Raw genomic sequence first — 20175 nt, 5'->3', positions numbered from 1 at the left:
TTGCAGGCAGATATAATTCCTAATGCACCCGGGTCCTGAGAATGTACTAGATAAAAGTTGACTAATTTGGTAACAAAAAAATGTATGACCTAGGGCTTACCTGGTGGTGCAGTGGTTGAGAGTCCGCCTGCCGATGCAGGGGACACGGGTTTGTGCCCCGGTCCGGGAAGATCCCACATGCCACAGAGCGGCTGGGCCCGTGAGCCATGGCCGCTGAGCCTGCGCGTCCGGAGCCTGTGCTCCGCAACGGGAGAGGCCACAACAGTGAGAGGCCCACATACCACAAAAAAAAAAAAAGTATGGCCTAAATCAAGCTATATAACTGCACCACAAGAAAATGTACAAACTTAACTTATCCCTTTTAAAGTACTATATGTAATGGTCAAAGTAAACTAAAATTAATAGTAAATATAGTGAACATTTACTAAGCACTCATCATGTTCCAAGCAGTTTTCTGTTTCTCTCACATACACCACCTCAGTTATTACTGATGCCATGAGATAAGTACTATTATTATCATTAGAAGAAACTAAGACTTGCAGGGGAAGGGCAGGGTTATGTCAGTTTGCCAAGAGCTAGTACATGGCACAGACTCTCAGGCAGGCTGACAGCCGAGTGCAAAGCCTAAGCAACCAGGCTGTAAAAGGGAAAAGAAAGGGGATATAATCAGAAAAACCCTGACACCACAGAAATACAAAGGATCATGAGACACTACTATAAGCAACTGTATGCCAATAAAATGGACAACATGGAAGAAATGGACAAATTCTAAGAAAGGTACAATCTCCCAAGACTGAACCAGGAAGAACAGAAATATGACCAGACCAGTCACAAGCACTGAAATTGAAACTGTTATTTAAAAACTCCCAACAAACAAAAGCCCAGGACCTGATGGCTTCACAGGCGAATTCTATCAAACATTTAAAGAAGAGCTAATACCTATCCTTCTGAAACTGTTCCAAAAAATTGCAGGGGAAGGAAAACTCCCAAACTCATTCTATGAGCTCACCATCACCCTGATACCAAAACCACACAAAAATGTCACAAAAAAAGAAAATTACAGGCCAATATCACTGATGAACATAGATGCAAAAATCCTCAACAAAATACTAGCCATCTGAATCCAACAATACATTAAAAGGATCATATACCATGATCAAGTGGGATTTGTCCCAGGGATGCAAGGATTTTTCAAAATCCACAAATCAATCAGTGTGATACACCACATCAACAAATTGAAGAATAAAAAACCATATGAGCATCGCAATAGATGCAGAAAAAGTTTTTGACAAAATCCAGCCCCATTTATGATAAAAACTCTATAGAAAGCGGGCACAGAGGTAATATACCTCAACATAATAAAGGCCATATATGACAAAACTACAGCTAATATCATACTCAATGGAGAAAAGCTGAAAGCATTTCCTCTAAGATCAGGAACAAGACAAGGATGTCCACTCTTGCCACTTTTATTCAACATAATTTTGGAAGTCCTAGCTATGGTAATCAGAGAAGAAAAAGAAATAAAAGGAATCCAAATTGGAAAAAAAAAGTTAAACTGTCACTGTTTGCAGATGACATGATACTATACGTAGAAAATCCCAAAGATGGTACCAGAAAACTACTAGAGCTCATCAATGAATTTGGTAAAGTTGCAGGTTACAAAATTAATTAATACACAGAAATCTGTTGCATTCCTATACACTAACAACAAAAGATCAGAAAGAGAAATTCAAGAAACAATCCCACTTACCATCAAATCATAAAGAATAAAATACTTAGGAATAAACCTACCTAAGGTGACAAAAGACCTGAACTCTGAAAACTATAAGATGCTGATGAAAGAAATCAAAGAAGACACAAACAGATGGAAAGATATACCATGTTCTTGGATTGGAAGAATCCATACTGTCAAAATGACGATACTACCCAAGGGGGTCTGCAGATTCAATGCAATCCCTATCAAATTACCAATGGCCTTTTTCACAGAATTAGAACAAAAAAATCTTAAAATGTTTATGGAGACACAAAAGACCCTGAACAGCTAAAGCAATCTTGAGAAAGAAAATGGAGCTGGAGGAATCAGGCTTCCTGACTTCAGACTATATTACAAAGCTATAGTCATCAAAACAGTATGGTACTGGGCTTCCCTGGTGGCACAGTCATTAAGAATCTGCCTGCCAATACAGGGGACACGGGTTCGAGCCCTGGTCCGGGAAGATCCCACATACCGTGGAGCAACTAAGCCCATACGCCACAACTACTGAGCCTGTGCTCTATAGCCTGCAAGTCACAACTACTGAGCCCGTGAGCCTAGAGCCCATGCTCCACAACAGAAGAAGCCACCACGATCAGAAACCTGCACACTGCAATGAAGAGTAGCCCCAACTCACCGCAACTAGAGAGAGCCCATACACAGCAACAAAGAACCAATGCAGCCAAAAATAAATAAATTTTTTAAAAAAAACAGTATGGTACTGGCACAAAAATAGAAATATAGATCAATGGCATAGGATAGAAAGCCCAGAAATAAACCCACACTCCTATGGTCAATTAATCTACAACAAAGAAGTCAAGACTATACAATGGGGGAAAGACAGTCTCTTTAATAAATGGTGCTGGGAAAACTGGACAGCTACATGTAAAAGAAATGAAATTAGAACACTCTTTAACACCATACACAAAAATAAGCTCAAAATGGATTAAAGACCTAAATGTAAGACTGAACACTATAAAACTCTTAGAGAAAGCATAGGCAGAACACCCTCTGACATAAACTGCAGCAAGATTTTTTCTGATCTGTCTCCCAGAGTCATGGAAATAAAAACAAAAATAAACAAATGGGACCTAATTTAACTCAAGAGCTTTTGCACAGCAAAGGAAACCATAAATAAAACAAAAAGACAACCCACAGATTGGGAGAAAATATTTGCAAATGATGTGACCAACAAGGGATTAGTTTCCAAAATTTACAAACAGCTCAAGTGGCTTAATATCTTCAAAACAAACAACCCAATCAAAACATGGGCAGAAGACCTGAATAGACATTTCTCCAAAGAAGACATATAGATGGCCAAGAGGCACATGAAAAGACGTTCAACATCGCTAATTACTAGAGAAACGCAAATCAAAACTACAGTGAGATATCACCTCACACCAGTCAAAACAGCTATCATCAAAAAATCTACAAACAGGGCTTCCCTGGTGGTGCAGTGGTTGAGAATCTGCCTGCTAATGCAGGGGACACGGGTTCGAGCCCTGGTCTGGGATGATCCCACATGCCGCAGAGCAACTAGGCCCGTGAGCCACAACTACTGAGCCTGCGCGTCTGGAGCCTGTGCTCCGCAACAAGAGAGGCCGCGATAGTGACAGGCCTGCGCACCGCGATGAAGAGTGGCCCCCGCTTGCCACAACTAGAGAAAGCCCTCGCACAGAAACGAAGACCCAACACAGCAAAAATTAATTTATTAATAAACTCCTACCGCAAACATCTAAAAAATAAATAAATAAAATAAATTTTTAAAAAATCTACAAACAATAAATGCTGGAGAGTGCGTGAAGAGAAGGGAACCCTCCCACACCGTTGGTGGGAATGTAAATTGGTACAGCCACTGTGGAGAACAGTATGGAGGTTCGTTAAAAAACTAAAACTAGGACTACCATATGATTCCTCTATCCCACTCCTGGGCACATATACAGAGAAAAACATGGTCTGAAAGGATACATACACCCCAATGTTCATTGCAGCACTGTTTACAATAGCCAAGATATGGAAGCAACCTAAATGTCCATCAACAGAGGAATGGATAAAGAAGATATGGCACATATATACAATGACATATTACTCATTCATTAAAAAGGATGAAATAATACCATTTGCGGCAACATGGATGGACCTAGAGATTGTCATGCTGAGTGAAGTAAGTCAGACAGAGAAAGAGAAATATCATATGCTGTCACTTATATGCAGAATCTAAAAAGAAATGATACAAATGAACTTATTTACAAAACAGAAACAGACTCACAGACTTAGAGAACGAACTTATGGTTACCAGAAAGAAAGGGTCGGGGGAAGGGATAGTTCCCGAGTTTAGGATTGACATGCACACACCGCTATATTTGAAATGTATAACCAACAAGGACCTACTGTATAGCACAGGGAACTCTGCTCAATATTATGTAACAACTTAAATGGGAAAAGAATTTGAAAAAGAATAGGCACATGTATATGTATAACTGAATCACTTTGCTGTATACCTGAAATTATCACAACATTGTTAATCAACTATACTGCAATATAAAGTAAAACGTTTTAAAAAATAAAATAAATAAATTTTTAAAAATTTGAAAAAAGAAAAACCAAGGATTTGGTAGATTGTATCAGAGCACATTGTATAACTCCATGCAATTCAGTTTTCAAGAAGCAGAAAAACTGAACTAATGGAAAAATAAGTTTTAAAAAGTTGTCCCAAAAATCACCAACAATAAGTCATACATACATAAAGCCAATAGTAAGTCATATACCTATGTATATACATATACATGACTTCTTATGCACTCGTATTTTGCACTGAGAAGGATACAGCACCACTTTTGTAGTATTCTTGCCAAAAATGTGTAAACTCAACTTATCATTTGAAAACACCAGATAAATCCAAATTGAGAGACATTCTACAAAATAACAGACTTATCCAAAGTGTCAGGTCATAAATAACAAGGAAAGGTTGAAGAACTATCACAGACTGGAGAAGATTAAGAAGACACACAACTGGGCTTCCCTGGTGGCGCAGTGGTTGAGAGTCCGCCTGCCCATGCAGGGGATGCGGGTTCGTGCTCCGGTCCGGGAGGATCCCACATGCCGCGGAGCGGCTGGGCCCGTGAGCCATGGCCGCTGGGCCTGCGCGTCCAGAGCCTGTGCTCCGCAACGGCAGAGGCCACAACAGTGAGAGGCCCACGTACTGCAAAAAAAACAAACAAACAAACAAAAAGAAGACACACAACTAAATAGATTGGATCCTGGAACAGAAAAAGAGCATTCGGAGGAAACGTAGTAAATTTCAAATAAAGCCTGTAGTTTAGTCAGTAGTATTGTACTAATGTTAATTTTCTTATTTTGATAACTGTACTATGCCCATTTAAATTGTTAACATTAGAGGAATCTGGGTAAAAGGTATACACAAACTCTATTTTTTTTAAAGTTCTCTGTACATCTAAAATTATTTCAAAATAGATTTGTTTTTTAATTTTCCAAAAATGACCTCTGAAAAGAAGTTAGGTCCAGATCGAGAGTTGAATTGTTTCAAGGAATATTCTTATGGTATATAAACTGTTCTAGAGCATAAAAACAATGGAAAGTGTCCCAATTAATTTTATAAAGCTAATATTAACCTGATATTAAAATCTGACAATACCACCTGAATGCAAGAAAACTGTCTAATCTCATGAGTATAGATTCAAAAATCGTAAATAAAACACTAAAAAGTTAAAATCAGCAATACATCTAAAAAAATCATGACAAACTATGCTTAATTCCAAGAATACTATAATGGCTCGATACTAGGAAATTTATTAAAAGTACAGATAAAATATATTTGATAACACTCATCACTCACTTCCAATTTTTAAAACCACACTTCATAAACTAAAGAATATTTTAACATCTACTTCTGACAAGATATGAGAAATTAAGTATCACCATTGTTATATAATATTATTCTAGAGGCTACGGCCAATGCAGTAAGAAAAGAAAGATAAATAGAACATTCAACTATCAAAATGGAGGCATAACTATTGTTATTATTTGAAAGTGATTAAGAAAATCTATTAGAACAGAGGATTTAATATGTGGAATTCTTGTTTTCTCTATAACAACTACAGTTACAAAATGTAATAGGAAAAGATCATGAACATAATAAAAACCAAAAAACATAAAATGTCTAAGAATGAACTCAGCAAGAATGGTGCAGAATTCAAATAAAGAAAACTGCAAAACTCTGCTTATGGACATAAAAAGAAATTCAAATAAATAAAATAATTTAAAAGTTAGATGATACAGGGTTGACAGAGATACAGGAAAACAAAATATCTCATACACTGTTGCAAAAATGTAAATTGGCAAACCTCTTTAGAGGACAACTTTGGCAATATCTATCAAAATTTAAATGTATGTAACATTTGACCCAGAATTCTACTTCTAGAAGCTTGTCTTACAGATTACACACACATACATACGTGTGTATGTATGTGCACACATGAATGCACATGGCAAGGCAACTTAATATAGCATTGCTCTTAGAGCAAAAAGCTGGAAACGACATAAATATTAAAAAACAAAAGACTGATTAAGAAAGATGGCATATCAGCATTATAAAATACTATGTATCCATACTGTAGATAGTATGATCATTTTATTGAACATTTTTCATAAATATATAATTTTTAATAAAATAGACAAGACGGACATCTAAATATTATCAATGTACCTTTATCTGCAGGGCAGAGTTTCAGTAACTTATTTTCTTCCCTATGCTTCTCTATGTTTCTCAAATTTTCTGTAATACTTGTGTATTGTAATGAGCAGGGAAAAGTAATGCAAGCTCTATCCGTGGAGGAAAGGAATTCCAGTACCTAATTTGTACTTGCGCACTTATAATATGCATTCACATGCATTGCCTCAAAATGCTATGCTTGCAGTAGCCAACTTGCAAAACTCAGAATAAATTTTTTTCATTTTTCACCAGTCTCTACCACTGTCTCAATGAATTCAATACTGTAACCAATGATGTAATTACATTCTGATCTTGGGTCAAGAAGCAAAACTGCCACTCTGCTTGTGTAAAGATAGGGGGAAAGACAGTGATGGGAGCAAGCAGGGGAAAACTGGGTGTTTATCCTGCAAGCCTCAAATCTTCAATTTTATCCGCTACAGGAAGAGAGGTTACTTTTGATTCAACAACTTTGCTTTATTCCCGTGAGAAGTATGATTCATTATGTTTATACACAATGATCTACTGCTTAAGTAAGCCAGGAGCTTATCAGAGCAGGAAACTGAGGCATATGCTTTAAGGTTTAGATCCCATCTAACTGTATCTCGACCGTGATAACTGAGAAGTGGAGCTCAGCGTGAACATGCTGTTCGTGATACACACACTTACAGTTCCCCTGTAACTGCCAACGTGCAGGACTTGAGAAAATGGTCCATAGCCCTACACTGTTTACTTCAGAGAGAGCCCTAACCACATTTGGGGAAAATGTTTTATACCTGCGATCTTGATGACTTCCTAGAACACCCTCCATCACAGGAACCCTGGGAACTTCCCCAGATCCATTTTAAGGAGTTAAATGCTTTTGATTGTAACTGTTAGTGGCTTCCCAACTTTTTTTTTTTTTTGCAGTCGCTGGCCTCTCACTGTTGTGGCCTCACCCGTTGCGGAGCACAGGCTCCGGACGCGCAGGTTCAGCGGCCGTGGCTCACGGGCCTAGCTGCTCTGCGGTGCGCGGGATCCTCCCGGACCGGGGCACGAACCCGTGTCCCCTGCATCGGCAGGCGGACTCTCAATCACTGCGCCACCAGGGAAGCCCAAGCTCCCCAACTTTCTATAAGAGAAGCTAAGAGACAGTAATCTGGAAGGAGGAGGGACTGGGAGCAGCACCTTTCAAAATTTTTTACCTCGATTTACAGTAATGGTTATTTTATTTATTTCACATTGTGGTCCATTACAAATACATGTGTAACATGCATAAATATATACACACAAACATGTAATCATATTCCTAAAATAAAAGTTGTATGAAACCATACATATGCTATGTGTGACACACTTTGACATGTTCTATTCTATTACGTTGATGTGTTCGAGTCTATTCCATGCTACTAAAAATTCTGTCCAAATCTCCCTAAAATTACTCCAGCAGTCCATCATGGTGGCAACCCAAAGTTGGAAATGCACTGGGGAGGGGTCCTCAGGGCCTGGATTTATGATCCTTTGGAGTGCTGGAGTGAGCTATGTTCTCCCCAAGTCCCTTGGCATCACAGGTGGTGGTAACTTTTTGCTCTGAGTTCTCAGAGAAGGAAAGCTTGAGACCTTATGAGAAGTGGGAGTGTTCAGAATCACAAATTTCTAAAACTCTATCTATGGAAATCAAATCTACAGAGATGACTCAAGTTATTGGCCCTGTCTCACAATCCCTTTTTGACACCCTGGCAGTGGGAGGGGAAACCGGAGGCAGAGTTACCGTAGGAAGAGCTGTTGAAGAGCTCGATGTTGAAGAAGGCGTAGTCTCCGCTGGTCATCCCGTGCCTGTGCGCCGCCAGCATGATGCCGCGGATGGTGTCGCTGCTCGCACACATGATCACCACTGCGGGGAGGAACAAACAGACGCGTGAAACGCCCCTGCACGGAGGACAGCATCTGACGGGGAACAGGGCACGGCTAAAGTCCTAAAGAATCCTCACAAATTATTCATGAATTACAAAGGGCAGAATAATAGCTTGACAATGGAGAAAGCTATCCATCGCCACCATAACAAAGTGATGGACATCAACATCACCCACCATGGAAGCAGACTCAGGAGTCCCCTGGTGTAACACACCCCGGGCCCCAAACCTCACAGTGGGCGACCTGAATCTAATCAGAAGGAAGGCTCTGCAAACCCAGCTTGGGGGACTGTGTATAGAATAGCGGACCTGCGCCCTTCAAAGTGGTCACTTTCATGAAAAACAAAGATGGCCTGAGGAAATGTTCTAGACTAAAAGAGACTTAGAGAAACAGAAAGCTGACTGCAGTGTGTGGTCCTGGATTGGATCCTGGACCTTAGAAAAATAATAATAAAAGTTTTTCTACAAAGGGCATTATTGAGACAACTGGAGAAATTTGAATAAGGTCTGTAAATTGGATAATAGTATTGTGTTTGTGTTAAAGTTCTTGCTTTTCATAATTCTACTGTGGTTATATGAGTGGATGTCCTTGTTCTTAGGAAACACACACTTCAGTTTTCAGGGGTAAAAGAGCATGATAGCTCTATTTACTCTCAAATGGTTCATTAAAAAGATAGTAATATTTGTGCATGTATATGTACCTGTGTATATATTTGGAGGGGCAAGGGAGGGAAGGGGGAGATTAGAATGGCAAAGCATACCGGCAGAATGCTAACCATTGGTAAAAATCTGGGTGAAGGCTATAGGAGGTGCTTTATACGTTCTTACGTCTTTTCCAAACATACACAATTGTTTCAGAATGAATTCCTTTAAAAAAAATACTTCCAATAAATTCCCTGATTTGCCCAATATAAGATAGTGAGGCTTGTCAGCTGCTTTTTATGCTTTTACTCGCATAGTAAACCTACTTTCCTGAGAAAGCTTTCATTTGGCAAATCAGAGGATGCAGCGAGCGCTACAGGCTTTCTGCAGTCTGAATGTAGAACCCTTTTTCTCAAGCTATCTCAACATATATAGGAAATAGTTACCAAGATTCCAGGTCCCTCCCCACGTGCTCTCAGTTCACAGCCACACTGTCAGAGCTGAGAGGCTTTAAGCAGCTGCAGAATAGCGTTGTCTGCCACGTAAGAGCTGCAACGGACTAGAGGGAAGTGGGGACCTGGCCTTCATCCAGTTATTTTGATCACTGTTGATGGCCCCTGGCCCCCAAGACAGTGCCCGCTGTGCTTTTCTGCACACATGGAGGAGAGGAGAAGCCTGGGCGCCATAACCACATTATCGCCATGCGTGCCAGCCCTGCAGGTTGTGTATGTTCTTTGTAAAAGCATGGGTGCTGAAAGATGCAGAACAAACTTCAGGCTGTGCCAAAGCCTCCTTGGCAGCCTGCGCGAAGGCCCAGGCGCTTGCTGACATTTCGTTTACTGCACAGGTTAATTCAGAGCGTTAGATCATGACTCTGACATTTCTTACGACAAAAGGGCTCAGGCGACAGGCTCAAAGTCTGCAGAACAAGTTTTTAAAACAATACAAAACTCCGATAGATTTATAACTGTGGGAGTAGGTGTTGTTTGTGCCTGGAAATACAGTTATATATTTGGGATGAATAGTCAAATTTCAAGATGTCTCAGTAAGGAAGCTTTTGAAGAAACTCCTCATTACTCACTGTGATCTAGACACTTGTTTTAGCTCCGATTTGATTCTAGTCCTCTAAATGACAAAAGAGCCAAGGTGTCTCCCAAAACAACCTGGGCTAAGGCTGGACAAGTTGGAAGAGTGTGGATTCCAAGGGTGGGCAGCACCGGGAGGCTCCAGGAAGCCTGGCTGACTCTCCACTGGCAGACCTCATCATCTTTTGATCACTTGACCATAGTCCAGAGTCTGGCTCTAAACCTTAAGACACAGAACCTGATTCTGTCAGCACATAAAGAGTAGAGTCATTGCTTGGGGGAGCAGAGTCCCGATAACCTAACTCAGATATTTTTAGATAATCTGAAGTGAAGATTAATTTCAATGAGGACCACAGTGGTCACAAACATGTTTGTGCCGACATAAACCTGGGAGTGCTCATTGAGGAGCCAAATTATAAGCAGAAGGATGTTAGTGAGGGTGACGTCAGAATCGGGGAGATCAGCTGCAGGGTTCAAGCATCCAAAGGCATCAGGTCTTGATAACCCAAAGCATCCGTCTAAGAGCTACACCTGGCCCAGGCCTGAACAGGCTGTGTCCTCAGGCCAGAGCACAGGCTTCCCCAAGTCCTGGATGGGCTGTCTGTCAGCCCAACACTGGCCTCTCTGTCACTTCTTTTCTATGTTTACAGCCCTGGCCCTTCTCCTTCTCTCTCTTCCCATCACCACTAAGATCAACCCCTTGTGATAGACACATTCTTTCTTTAAATGTCAGTACCTGCTTGGACCAAGCAAGAGTGACACAGAGCAGCACTGAGCCTATCTGAGCAGACTGGAATTATTGTAGATCCCATCTGTTTTGTGTGGACGATGTGGTCCAATTCTGAAAACGAAATCCTAACTCGCATCTTCATGGGTCAGGTATTGTTTTTCTTCCACAAAACAAACCCATAGTGCACATTATCGCCCAGTTTAAGTTGGAGCAAGCACTTAATGACACTGGCCGAGCAGTCAGAATGCAGAGTCCTTCTACATTTGTAGAATGTTCCTTAATCTCTTATGGCTTTTTCATTCATGCCTAATTCAACAGCAAGTATTTTTAGCAACATGCCTCTATACAATCTTTCGGAAGGTTGAAAATAGTTTTCACTGAAATAGCTTTCTCTTCTTACTCATGTTTCATCAGTTTACATAATAACTAATTAAATTGCATACTTATAATAATAAGTACAACTGCTTTAAACAGATTTATGAGAAATGTGCTGGCAAACATGGGAGAAGTATACCGGCTACCAGCGTTCACTGACAGCCAATAAAGTTTATAGAGAAAAGGAGAGCATCAGCTAACGCTGCAAGCTGCTTAAGTGGAGGTCAATTAAAATAATTTCTGCTACACTTAGGTATATTTAAATATATAAATATTTAAACATATATTAAGTATATTTAAGTATATTAAATAGATATTTAAATATATAAGTACTAACATTTTTGGTCAAATTGTTAAACTTCTAGAAGAGGAAATGATGATGCAATTCCAAGTTTCTGGATAGACTTTTCATCATTCTGCTCTATTTTTTCCCCCTTGCCAAAGAACATGTGATATTCCATGTTACCCTCCACTATCTGTGATTTTCCATGTTACCCTCCACTATCTGATTCCCACAATGTCTTCTGTTAAGTGGCTTCTCCCTACTGCAACACGTTCTTGCAATCACTCTAAGAACAGCAGAGAGAAGTACAAAGGGGTGGCTAGAGAAGTCAATTCAGAGACCCCAAAACAATCCAGGAAGCATACCTGAGTTAGGGTGATACCCTTTCCCCCTTTCAGGTTTACATTTGGAGCAACCTCTAACAGAAGGCCACTCTTCATCTCCCCATGTGCCTTCATTTGTCCCTCTCCCCCGATTCCCGTGGGGGAGGAGAAGGAGGGAACTGTCTGATTGCTGAGTCTGGAAAAGACAACTGGGCATACGGGACGCAGCCCTTTCTTCCTTCCTCTTTGGGGTGTGTCTGCTTGCAGAGAGTACACATTACGGGCAACTTTCACCCTGTAGTAAGGGGCGTGTCCTGGAGGGGGGCCTGCAGCACTACCTGTGATTTAGTGGATGACCCTGCCTAATTATGAGGGGAAGTAATAGCAGGCAGGCCCTTTTGGCAACAGATCTAAACCCATGTTCTCCAACAGGTTATCAATAATAAAAATGACATTTTCATATTCTCCATCTGACTCTTGCATCCATCTTCTATTTAATTCTAAACTTACAAGGGAGAAGAGAGGTTATTCCATGGAAGCAAAACAAGATATGCCATGTACTGCAAATTGAAAATATGACAGCAGAAATTTAAAACTAAAACTCAATAGTAACTGTGGGAGTAGCCAAAGAAACATCTAAGTAAGAGGAACTTTTTTTTAAAAGACAGGTGGTAAATAGGAGAAAAGAGATGAGAAAAACAGAGTCCCAAATCAGAAAGCCTAACAGACAAATAAAACAAATTGTAGAAAGAGAGAACAGAGAAAATGAGGGGATATAAGAAATAATTTAAGACATTTTCCCGGAACTAAAAGACATGAGTTTGTGAACAGAAGAGACTTACCCTTCAATACCCTAAAGGGCACACGGCAAAATATGGGCACACAAGTACAATCAAAATGAAATGTTAAAACACTGGGAGAAAAAGGGGATTCTAAAAATTTACAGAAAAAATAGCAAACAATAGGTCAAAAATCACAATCGAATCAAGCTTTCCAATAGCACCACTGGAATGTAAATGACAATTCTTCAAATGTTGAGGAAAAATTATTTCCAACCTGGAATTCTATAGTTATGTATAAGGGTAGGAAGAAGAAACTTCAGTCATGAAAGGTCTCAAACTTTAGCTCTCAACCATCCTTTCTCAGAAAGCTCCTGGAGGATGTGCTCCACCAAAAGAAGGCCATAAACCAAGAAATAGGAACACATAGGGATCTAGCTCAAAAGGGAGAGGTGATAGAGTTGCAGAGGATGTGGAAGAAAGAATCCAGAGTGGCAACCATGTGGTATGCTTAGAAAATAACCAAACTGGAGCAACTCAGGAGGCTTAAAATAGAGAATTGGTAGATAATTTAGTTATAAGTTCATAGGAAACTAAGCAAAAATAGACTATATTTTTAACCCCAAGGAAAACAAGTAGGGCAATAAAGAAATATCATTGTAGTAGCTTATATGGCTCAACTACATATAGCATTTAGAAGGTAATAATAATACAGACACTGAATACTGAGCTAACCAAAAAAAAACCTGACACGATCATATTGAAAGGATGACTGGAAGGAAAGCTTGAGTGTGTGGTTAACAGGCAGTAGAAGAAAACTAAATCACTATCTTCCCCTGGGATGGCAAGAAATAAGACCTAAACCTGAAAAAAATAAAAAATAATGTTATTTAGAGGTCTGAAGTCAAATACCTACAGACATAGCTACAGGAGTTGAAAATAGTTGCCTCTGGGAGGTGAGATATGGGGAGCAGGAGATAGGAAACTCTTACTCCTAGTAAGAGTTGTGTCATTTTCTGACTTTCTAAACTACATAGCTGTATAACTTTCATAAAAATAAAATCTATTATTTAAAAATATATATTTCTCTCTGGCTGTTTTTACTTTACATAAGCAATAGGTTTCATTTGCAAAATAGAGACTGCACCTTTATTTTTTTTTGTTCACAAAGTTCCATCTACTCCAAAGGCTTTCAGAATTTCTACACTGCAGCCTACAATGCTTCTTTTACCCCCGCTATGAATTAGTTATTTTACATTTATCATGGGTTCTTTGCTTAAAAACTCTGACCAAACTCTCTGTCATTTACCCCAGCCTAATTCTAAAAATAAATGACTCTTCTACTGATTAAATACTGTTATCACTACAGTTGTTATGCAGGCCAAGAATAATGACATATTAATAACTAAAAAGATAAAACTACAGTTCTTCATACAAAAATGTTGTGTGCACACACTTCTGGCTCTGCATCTTATGAGATGTATAGACAAAACAACTGCTGGCTTTTATTGCTTAAAAAAATATTTCTTTTTAAACTTCCCTTTTTAAAAATAAATTTATCATTGAGTATAGAATATTGAGGGTAGTAGTTGACTTTTTAAAAATAATACATGCTCAGGTGTGTGTATTTTAGTGATCTATGTTAGCTAAAAACATGAGAGAAAAAATGTTAATTATTGATTTTGATAGTAAATCCCTAAGAAGAATAAATAATACCCCTCAGTTTTTCATTCTATAGCACACACGTAGCCAAATGAAATTTTAGTTATATTATTATTAGAGATGGTGGCATTATCAGTTTTACCCTTTAAGAGACCAAAACTTTTGGGGCTTCCCTGGTGGCACAGTGGTTAAGAATCCATCTGCCAATGAAAGGGACATGGGTTCAAACCCTGGTCCGGGAAGATCCCACATGCCGCCGAGCAGCTAAGCCCGTGCGCCACAACTACTGACCCTGCGCTCTAGAGCCTGTGTGCCACAACTACTGAAGCCCGTGTGCCTAGAGCCTGTACTCCGCAACAAGAGAAGCCACCGCAATAAGAAGCCCGTGAACCGCAACAAAGAGTAGCCCCTGCTCCTGCAACTAGAGAAAGCCTGCACGCAGCAACAAAGACCCAACACAGCCAAAAACTTGATTAATTAATTTTTTAAAAAAAGAGAGATTAAAACTTTTGTGATCTGATTTTAAAGATGAACTTAAGTCCAAAAAGATGCTAAAAGCATTATCTTCAAAAGGGGGGGGTGACTCTCTAGTTCTATGATATTTAATATGGAATTTTCAAAGACAAAAATAGAGTCAGTTCCATTTTACACTCGAGTGAGCAGAAATCAGAACCACCAAATACCAGTCTGAAGAGGCCTGATTCTCATCCCACCTCCGTTTCACAGAAGAGGAAATTCGGCCTCTGAGAAAGTAAGTGACTTAGGCAGGCCCTGTAGCAGCTGAGTGCAGCCGCCAGATCCAGAGGGTCTGCTTCTCACCCTTGACAGGGTCTCGCCTTCCGGTAAAGGAGATTATCACCATATATATAAAATAATTATAACAACTCTAATAAAACCTAGGTTTATGGAGCACTCAGGAGGCATCTGCACTGTTTCAGAGCATTCCTGTAAGATAGCTCATTTGCTCCTCCCAGCATCCCCCCACTTTACCTGAGGAGCCCGAGGTACAGAGGTTTATGGCAGCCCAAGCTCCCTCCCCAGTGAATGCCTCAGCCAGGCCAAGAGCTCTGAAAATTCAAACGCCACTAAATCCTTGTACTGGACCCCTAGTTAACCCATTAACCACTTATGGTGAAATAAAGGTGATTAGTAAAACTAAAAGACCCCCAGAGAGAGCTCTGTTATCAAGCAGCTTTCTCTCCTGAGAGTAGGGAATTTCAGGGGAGGGAGGAGGGCTTAGGGGAGAAATTATTTTGTTTTATATTTCTGAACAACTGCCAAGTCACTGTTGGAAACGTATTTTAGAGTAAGAATGGTAACCTTATCACCTGTAAAACATACCGGTCAGTCAAACAAACTTTCACCACTAGATTCAAACTTGGGGGGAAAAAAAAGTAAAGAGGCTTGGGAACATCTACGAGGCTTTCGGAATTAAAAAATAATCAGCAGCAAGACTGTAGCCCAATCTCTTTGAAGCCCCCAAGCCCACTAGGGCCCTGACGCCCTCCCTACCCTCTGGCTCAGCCACACCCTTGTGAGGCTGAGGGGCCCCGGTGGCCTCGATCTGCCCTCTTCTGGGCCGACCTCGGCCACGAATCCCAGGCCACGTGCGAGGAGATCACCGCTGGCACTGAGACCTTCAGGGCAGTAGCATCACGGACGCATTGGCAGACCGCGGATCTCGCCCGTAGGGGGACACACCCCCAGCCCCAGCCCAAGCTGGGAAGTCTCCAACTCCTAGCTCCAAGCCCTCGAGAGCGAGAGCTGAATAGTCAGGTTCGGGGGCTAGAGCAGCCCGAGGTGTGCAGGGGTCTGCCGTAACCTGGGGACTGGGAGTGGGAGAGCAGATGTGGCTTTCTCAGCCTGGCGTGGCGAATCCGCAGCCATTGTATACAAGCGCCCTTTTTCATAATCAGCAACGCCGGCGCCCCGCCTGCTTGGCTGGCAGGAATTCGGCGCAGACAGCCTGTAGTTCGAACGCTCAAAACTTGGCCGTGCATCCCCACTGTCAACACTTCCCGCCTCCTCGCTCTAAAGAGTGCGTTCACTCCGAGTCCGAAGTAGTCAAACTGGGAAGGGGGATGACCGCAGCGCCATCCTCTTTGGAACCTTTACCCACTCTCACCTGTTCCTGAGGCCCCCTGCCTCCGCTTGCGCTGTCTCCCACGGCCAGCGCCCAGGTGCCCAGCCGTGCCAAGTCGTGGGCTAGCCCCGCGCCCGGCTCGGCCCCTCTCCCCTTCCATCTCCCCGCGTCGGGTAGTGGGGAGCTTTGCTGGGGTTGCACCCCACTGACAATAGAGGCGCGTGCGCGCCGAGCGGGAGCAGGCGGGATTCCCTGAGCGATATGCACCCAAACCTGACATCGGTAAGGAGGGAGCTGCGCTATGCTGGCATCTCCACCCGCCATCCCGCGGGTCTACTCTACAGTACAATGAGGCAGCCGCACTGGGGGATTCCGCGATTATATATCCGTGACCTGCCCCTTCTCCTCCCATTCCCTGTAGCCATAGACACTACCCTCAACCTTGAGCTCTTTGGCCAGTTTGGTGGTTATTCAAACCCTCAAAGACCCACGGAGAAAACTTCAAGGGGGCGGGGGCGGGGGGACGTGGAAAGGAGGTTCAGCGCCCGCTTCCCCAGCGCGCGCGCTCTAGCAAAGCCTAGCTGCCGGCGCTTTAGACCGCGATGCCGAACGCGCCGGGGGCAGTGAGTGTCGCCAGAGTCCAGACACTGCGAGGCATTTTTGATGGAAACCACAGAAGCCCGTTCATAAGCGGCTGGAGGGGCCAGGGAAGGAATGAGAAGGGCGACACAATGAGCCTTTAAAAGAAAGCTGAGATCTGTGCGAGGAGCAGCCGGGAAACCCGGAGACCGGAGCGGACCGTGAGGCGGAGCGTCTGCTGTAGAGCGTACACTTCCGCACTCGGAGGAGGCGCACGTCGGCAAAGACCGGGTAACAAATTCCTTCGGCCTCGTCACGCTTTCAGACCCTGGTTGGAGAAGGGCACCCGTAGTGAGCCCCTAACCACAAGCCCGGCGCCGGAGCCAGGGAAGCGAGAAAGAAAAAACCCAGGAGTTTTGACAGCACCTGTTGGACCAGAACACTAGCGAGTTGCGAGCTCACATGCCCCTCCCCCAGGCTCCACCACCTCCCCGGGACGCTCTGCGTACACCCCACCACAGCCATGGATGATGGTCAAAGGTCGTCGCAGCCAGACAGCGCACAGCCCGGCGAGTCCAAGCTCACGCGCCCTCCCCGGGTCCTCAGTGCCGCAGCGGGTAGTGGGGTCCCCAGAGGAGCGGACGAGCGTGTAGCGAGAGCCGCGGAGAGCGGTTGGGTTAGGGCCTGGGGCCCGAGGCGCACTTCTGCTCACCTCGCTCACTGGCCTGGATGTAGCGCACGATGTCGTCCACATCCAAGTCTTTGGTCTCATCAAAATTGTAGGCGGACGTGTGCAAGCCTTCCTCCTGGAAGACCTCATGGACCCCCTCGAGGGTGAAGTAGCAGTTCCGCTCCAGCTTGTCGTCGCTGTAGACCAGCACGGCGCGGCTCCACTGGTGGTGGCGGAACAGGGCGAGCATCATCTCGCCCATCTTGGCGTACGCGGGCGCCACGCGCGTGAGGTGAGAGTACTCCGTGTCCTTATGCCGGAAGCCGGCTGCCAGTGCCCCGGCCGACAGCATGGGTAGGTCCCAGTGCGACGCTAGCCGGGCCACCGGCGCCGCCGCGTACTCGCACACAGGCCCCAGGATGAGGTCGGGCTTGGCGCCCCGCGCCGCCGCCACGCGGTCCACCAGACTGAAGAGTGCGCGGTTGCCGCAGTCCGAGTCTTCGTAGGCCACCTGGAAGCGAGTGCCGGGTGGCAGAAGCCGCCGCCCGGTCCCGTTGCCCTCCACGCTGCGCAGCGCGTATTCGATGGCCGGCCGCACCCGAGCCAGGGAGAACAGGTACGAGTCGTCCTGGGGCAACAGCACCAGCACCTCGATCTTCTGCGGCGGCAGCGCCTCTCTTTCCCGGCGCCCGCCGCCCGGGCCCGCGCCCCCGCCGACACCGCCACCCGTGCAGCCGGCCAGCAACGCCCAACCGAGCAGGACGCACGCGGAGAAAGTGAGCACCAGCAGGGACGGCATCGTGCCGCAGGAAAGCGCCTGCCCTCGGTGCGGACTCGCCCTCTGCCCCCCACCGACCCTTCCTCTTTCCTCCCCACTCTTCTCTCCGAGGTCCCTGCGCCCCCTTGGGCGCTCTAAGAAAACAGAATACCCCCTTCACTAACTCGCCGAAAGAGAGAGGAAGAGTCCTCCTTTGCAATGCCACTCGTTTAAAAAAAAAGAAAAAAAGAAAAAGTTCACCGGGTGTAAACCTGTACGTCTGTAATATATTTATATATATACTTCTTATAAATATATATATTCGCCCTCCCTTTATATATACTATTTTGCTTAGAGGTGGCTTCTTATTTGGGCATTGCTAAGGTTGCTTTTGAAAGCGTATTTGTAAAAGAAGAAAAAGTTAGACTTGTCCAAGTGCTTGTAATTGACGGTGCATCTCCCTCGCGTTTGATCTCATTGATTCGCGCCGGTTCCTGGATCCATAACCCGCGTTTAAATAGCGTGGCAGCGGCGGAGCGTGTTACCACACAAGGCGCGCCGAGGCCCGGCTTGTATTTCCAGCGGGTGGGGAGTGTGGGGGGGGTGGCGGCTGGGCTAGGGGAGCCTCTCATTAGCATTCTTACATCAGGACTCCTCCCCGCACCCCTACTCTTCCCACCCCTCCCCTGTCCCTAACTCCCAGCTCCCCGCCAGACCTGGGCCTTTTCCTTAAAGCCACAGTCGCTCACTTCTGTACCGGCGGGAGCCCCCAACGCGCTACACAGCCACCTGGGTGTAGCGGGGTCCCCGCCTCTCCCTGGCCCCGCACGCGGCAGCTCTCTTTCCAGTTCCGGGCTTTAAAAATGGAAATATGTCTGAAAGTAAAGAAACGCGCGCAGGCACACACACACACACACACACACACACACACACACACACACCCCACGCCGTGCAAAAAACAACAGGATTAAAGGAAGGAGGTGGCCCTGGAAATTGGTGGTTTCGTTGCAAAATAAAAAACAAAAGAACACCCTAGGGTCCCGATGACTCTCACCTCTTTCTCACTCCAGCCACATTCCCTCCTGATGCGCCCACTCGGGGCGTGCACTCGACCTTCCCGGTCCCCTGGCGCAAGGTCAGGGAACAGGGACCAAGGTCCCGGGGCAGACGGCTCGGTCGCGGACCTGGAGCGCCCAGCTAGCCCAGGCGTCCCAGCTATCCCTCCTTCCCGCGCTCCCCACCCCCGCCGGCCTCCTCCCCCAGAGCCGCGCGAGTTCGCGCCAGAGTCGCAGTGCTGCCGGGCATCCAGGGTCCCCGGCGCACTGACACCTCCGCCGGCGCGCTGCGAGCAGAAAAGTTAAACTTGTTGCCTCCAAAGACGAGAGAACATTTCTTCTGAAGGTGGCAGAAAGAAAGCTTGAAAAGCATCTCCAAGGCGTCGTCTGGGCTTTACTTGCTAAGCCAGGTAATTAAATAAAGAGACTTTCGCCCTAAAGCTTTACCCCGAGGGTCCCCTGGATGGAGGCGCGTCCTCCGCTCCAATCCGTGCGCTCGGAAATCCCACCGCTTCTCCTGCGGGCAGCGCGAGACCCTGTGCTCCGGCTTCGGTAGTGCCGAGGAAGGTCCTGCGTCCAAGACCCAGCCTTTACACTTGTCACAGGCACAGCAGCGGTGGAGACGAGGGTGGAAACGGCCGTGGAGAAGTCCGTGGCCAGAGGAGCCTCGCTGGAGTCCGCTGCGCTGCAGGGCAGGTCCGAATGGGAGCTTGACCCTCTGAACGTGGTAACACACCGAGGTCATTTGCAGTGGGAACGTACTACATTGGACGGG

The 20175-nt window shown here is 44.6% G+C and overlaps 1 protein-coding gene across 4 annotated transcripts in view; it reads right to left on the bottom strand.

The window, feature by feature from the left end:
• The window catches only part of NPR3 (natriuretic peptide receptor 3), a 70029-nt gene extending 51170 nt beyond the window's left edge, over nucleotides 1-18859 (bottom strand). Inside the window, exons 1-2 of one of the 4 annotated variants that reach the window (XM_019930182.3) lie at nucleotides 17631-18859; nucleotides 8236-8358 (exon numbers count right to left, since the gene is read on the bottom strand). In XM_019930182.3, coding sequence (XP_019785741.1) covers nucleotides 8236-8358; nucleotides 17631-18387 — 880 coding nt within the window. In that variant the 5' untranslated portion in view covers nucleotides 18388-18859. Of the gene's footprint in view, nucleotides 1-8235; nucleotides 8359-14763; nucleotides 14773-16381; nucleotides 16635-17630 lie in introns of those variants that run through there. The other 3 variants (XM_019930181.3, XM_033852777.2, XM_033852778.2) reach the window with 3 other exon arrangements.
• Nucleotides 18860-20175: the final 1316 nt, after the last annotated feature.

The sequence above is a fragment of the Tursiops truncatus genome, chromosome 3, assembly GCF_011762595.2.
Source record: "Tursiops truncatus isolate mTurTru1 chromosome 3, mTurTru1.mat.Y, whole genome shotgun sequence".
NCBI classification, from domain to species: Eukaryota; Metazoa; Chordata; class Mammalia; order Artiodactyla; family Delphinidae; genus Tursiops; species Tursiops truncatus.
Note: the sequence above shows the minus strand (reverse complement) of the source record. Positions and strands in the feature narration are given on the sequence as shown.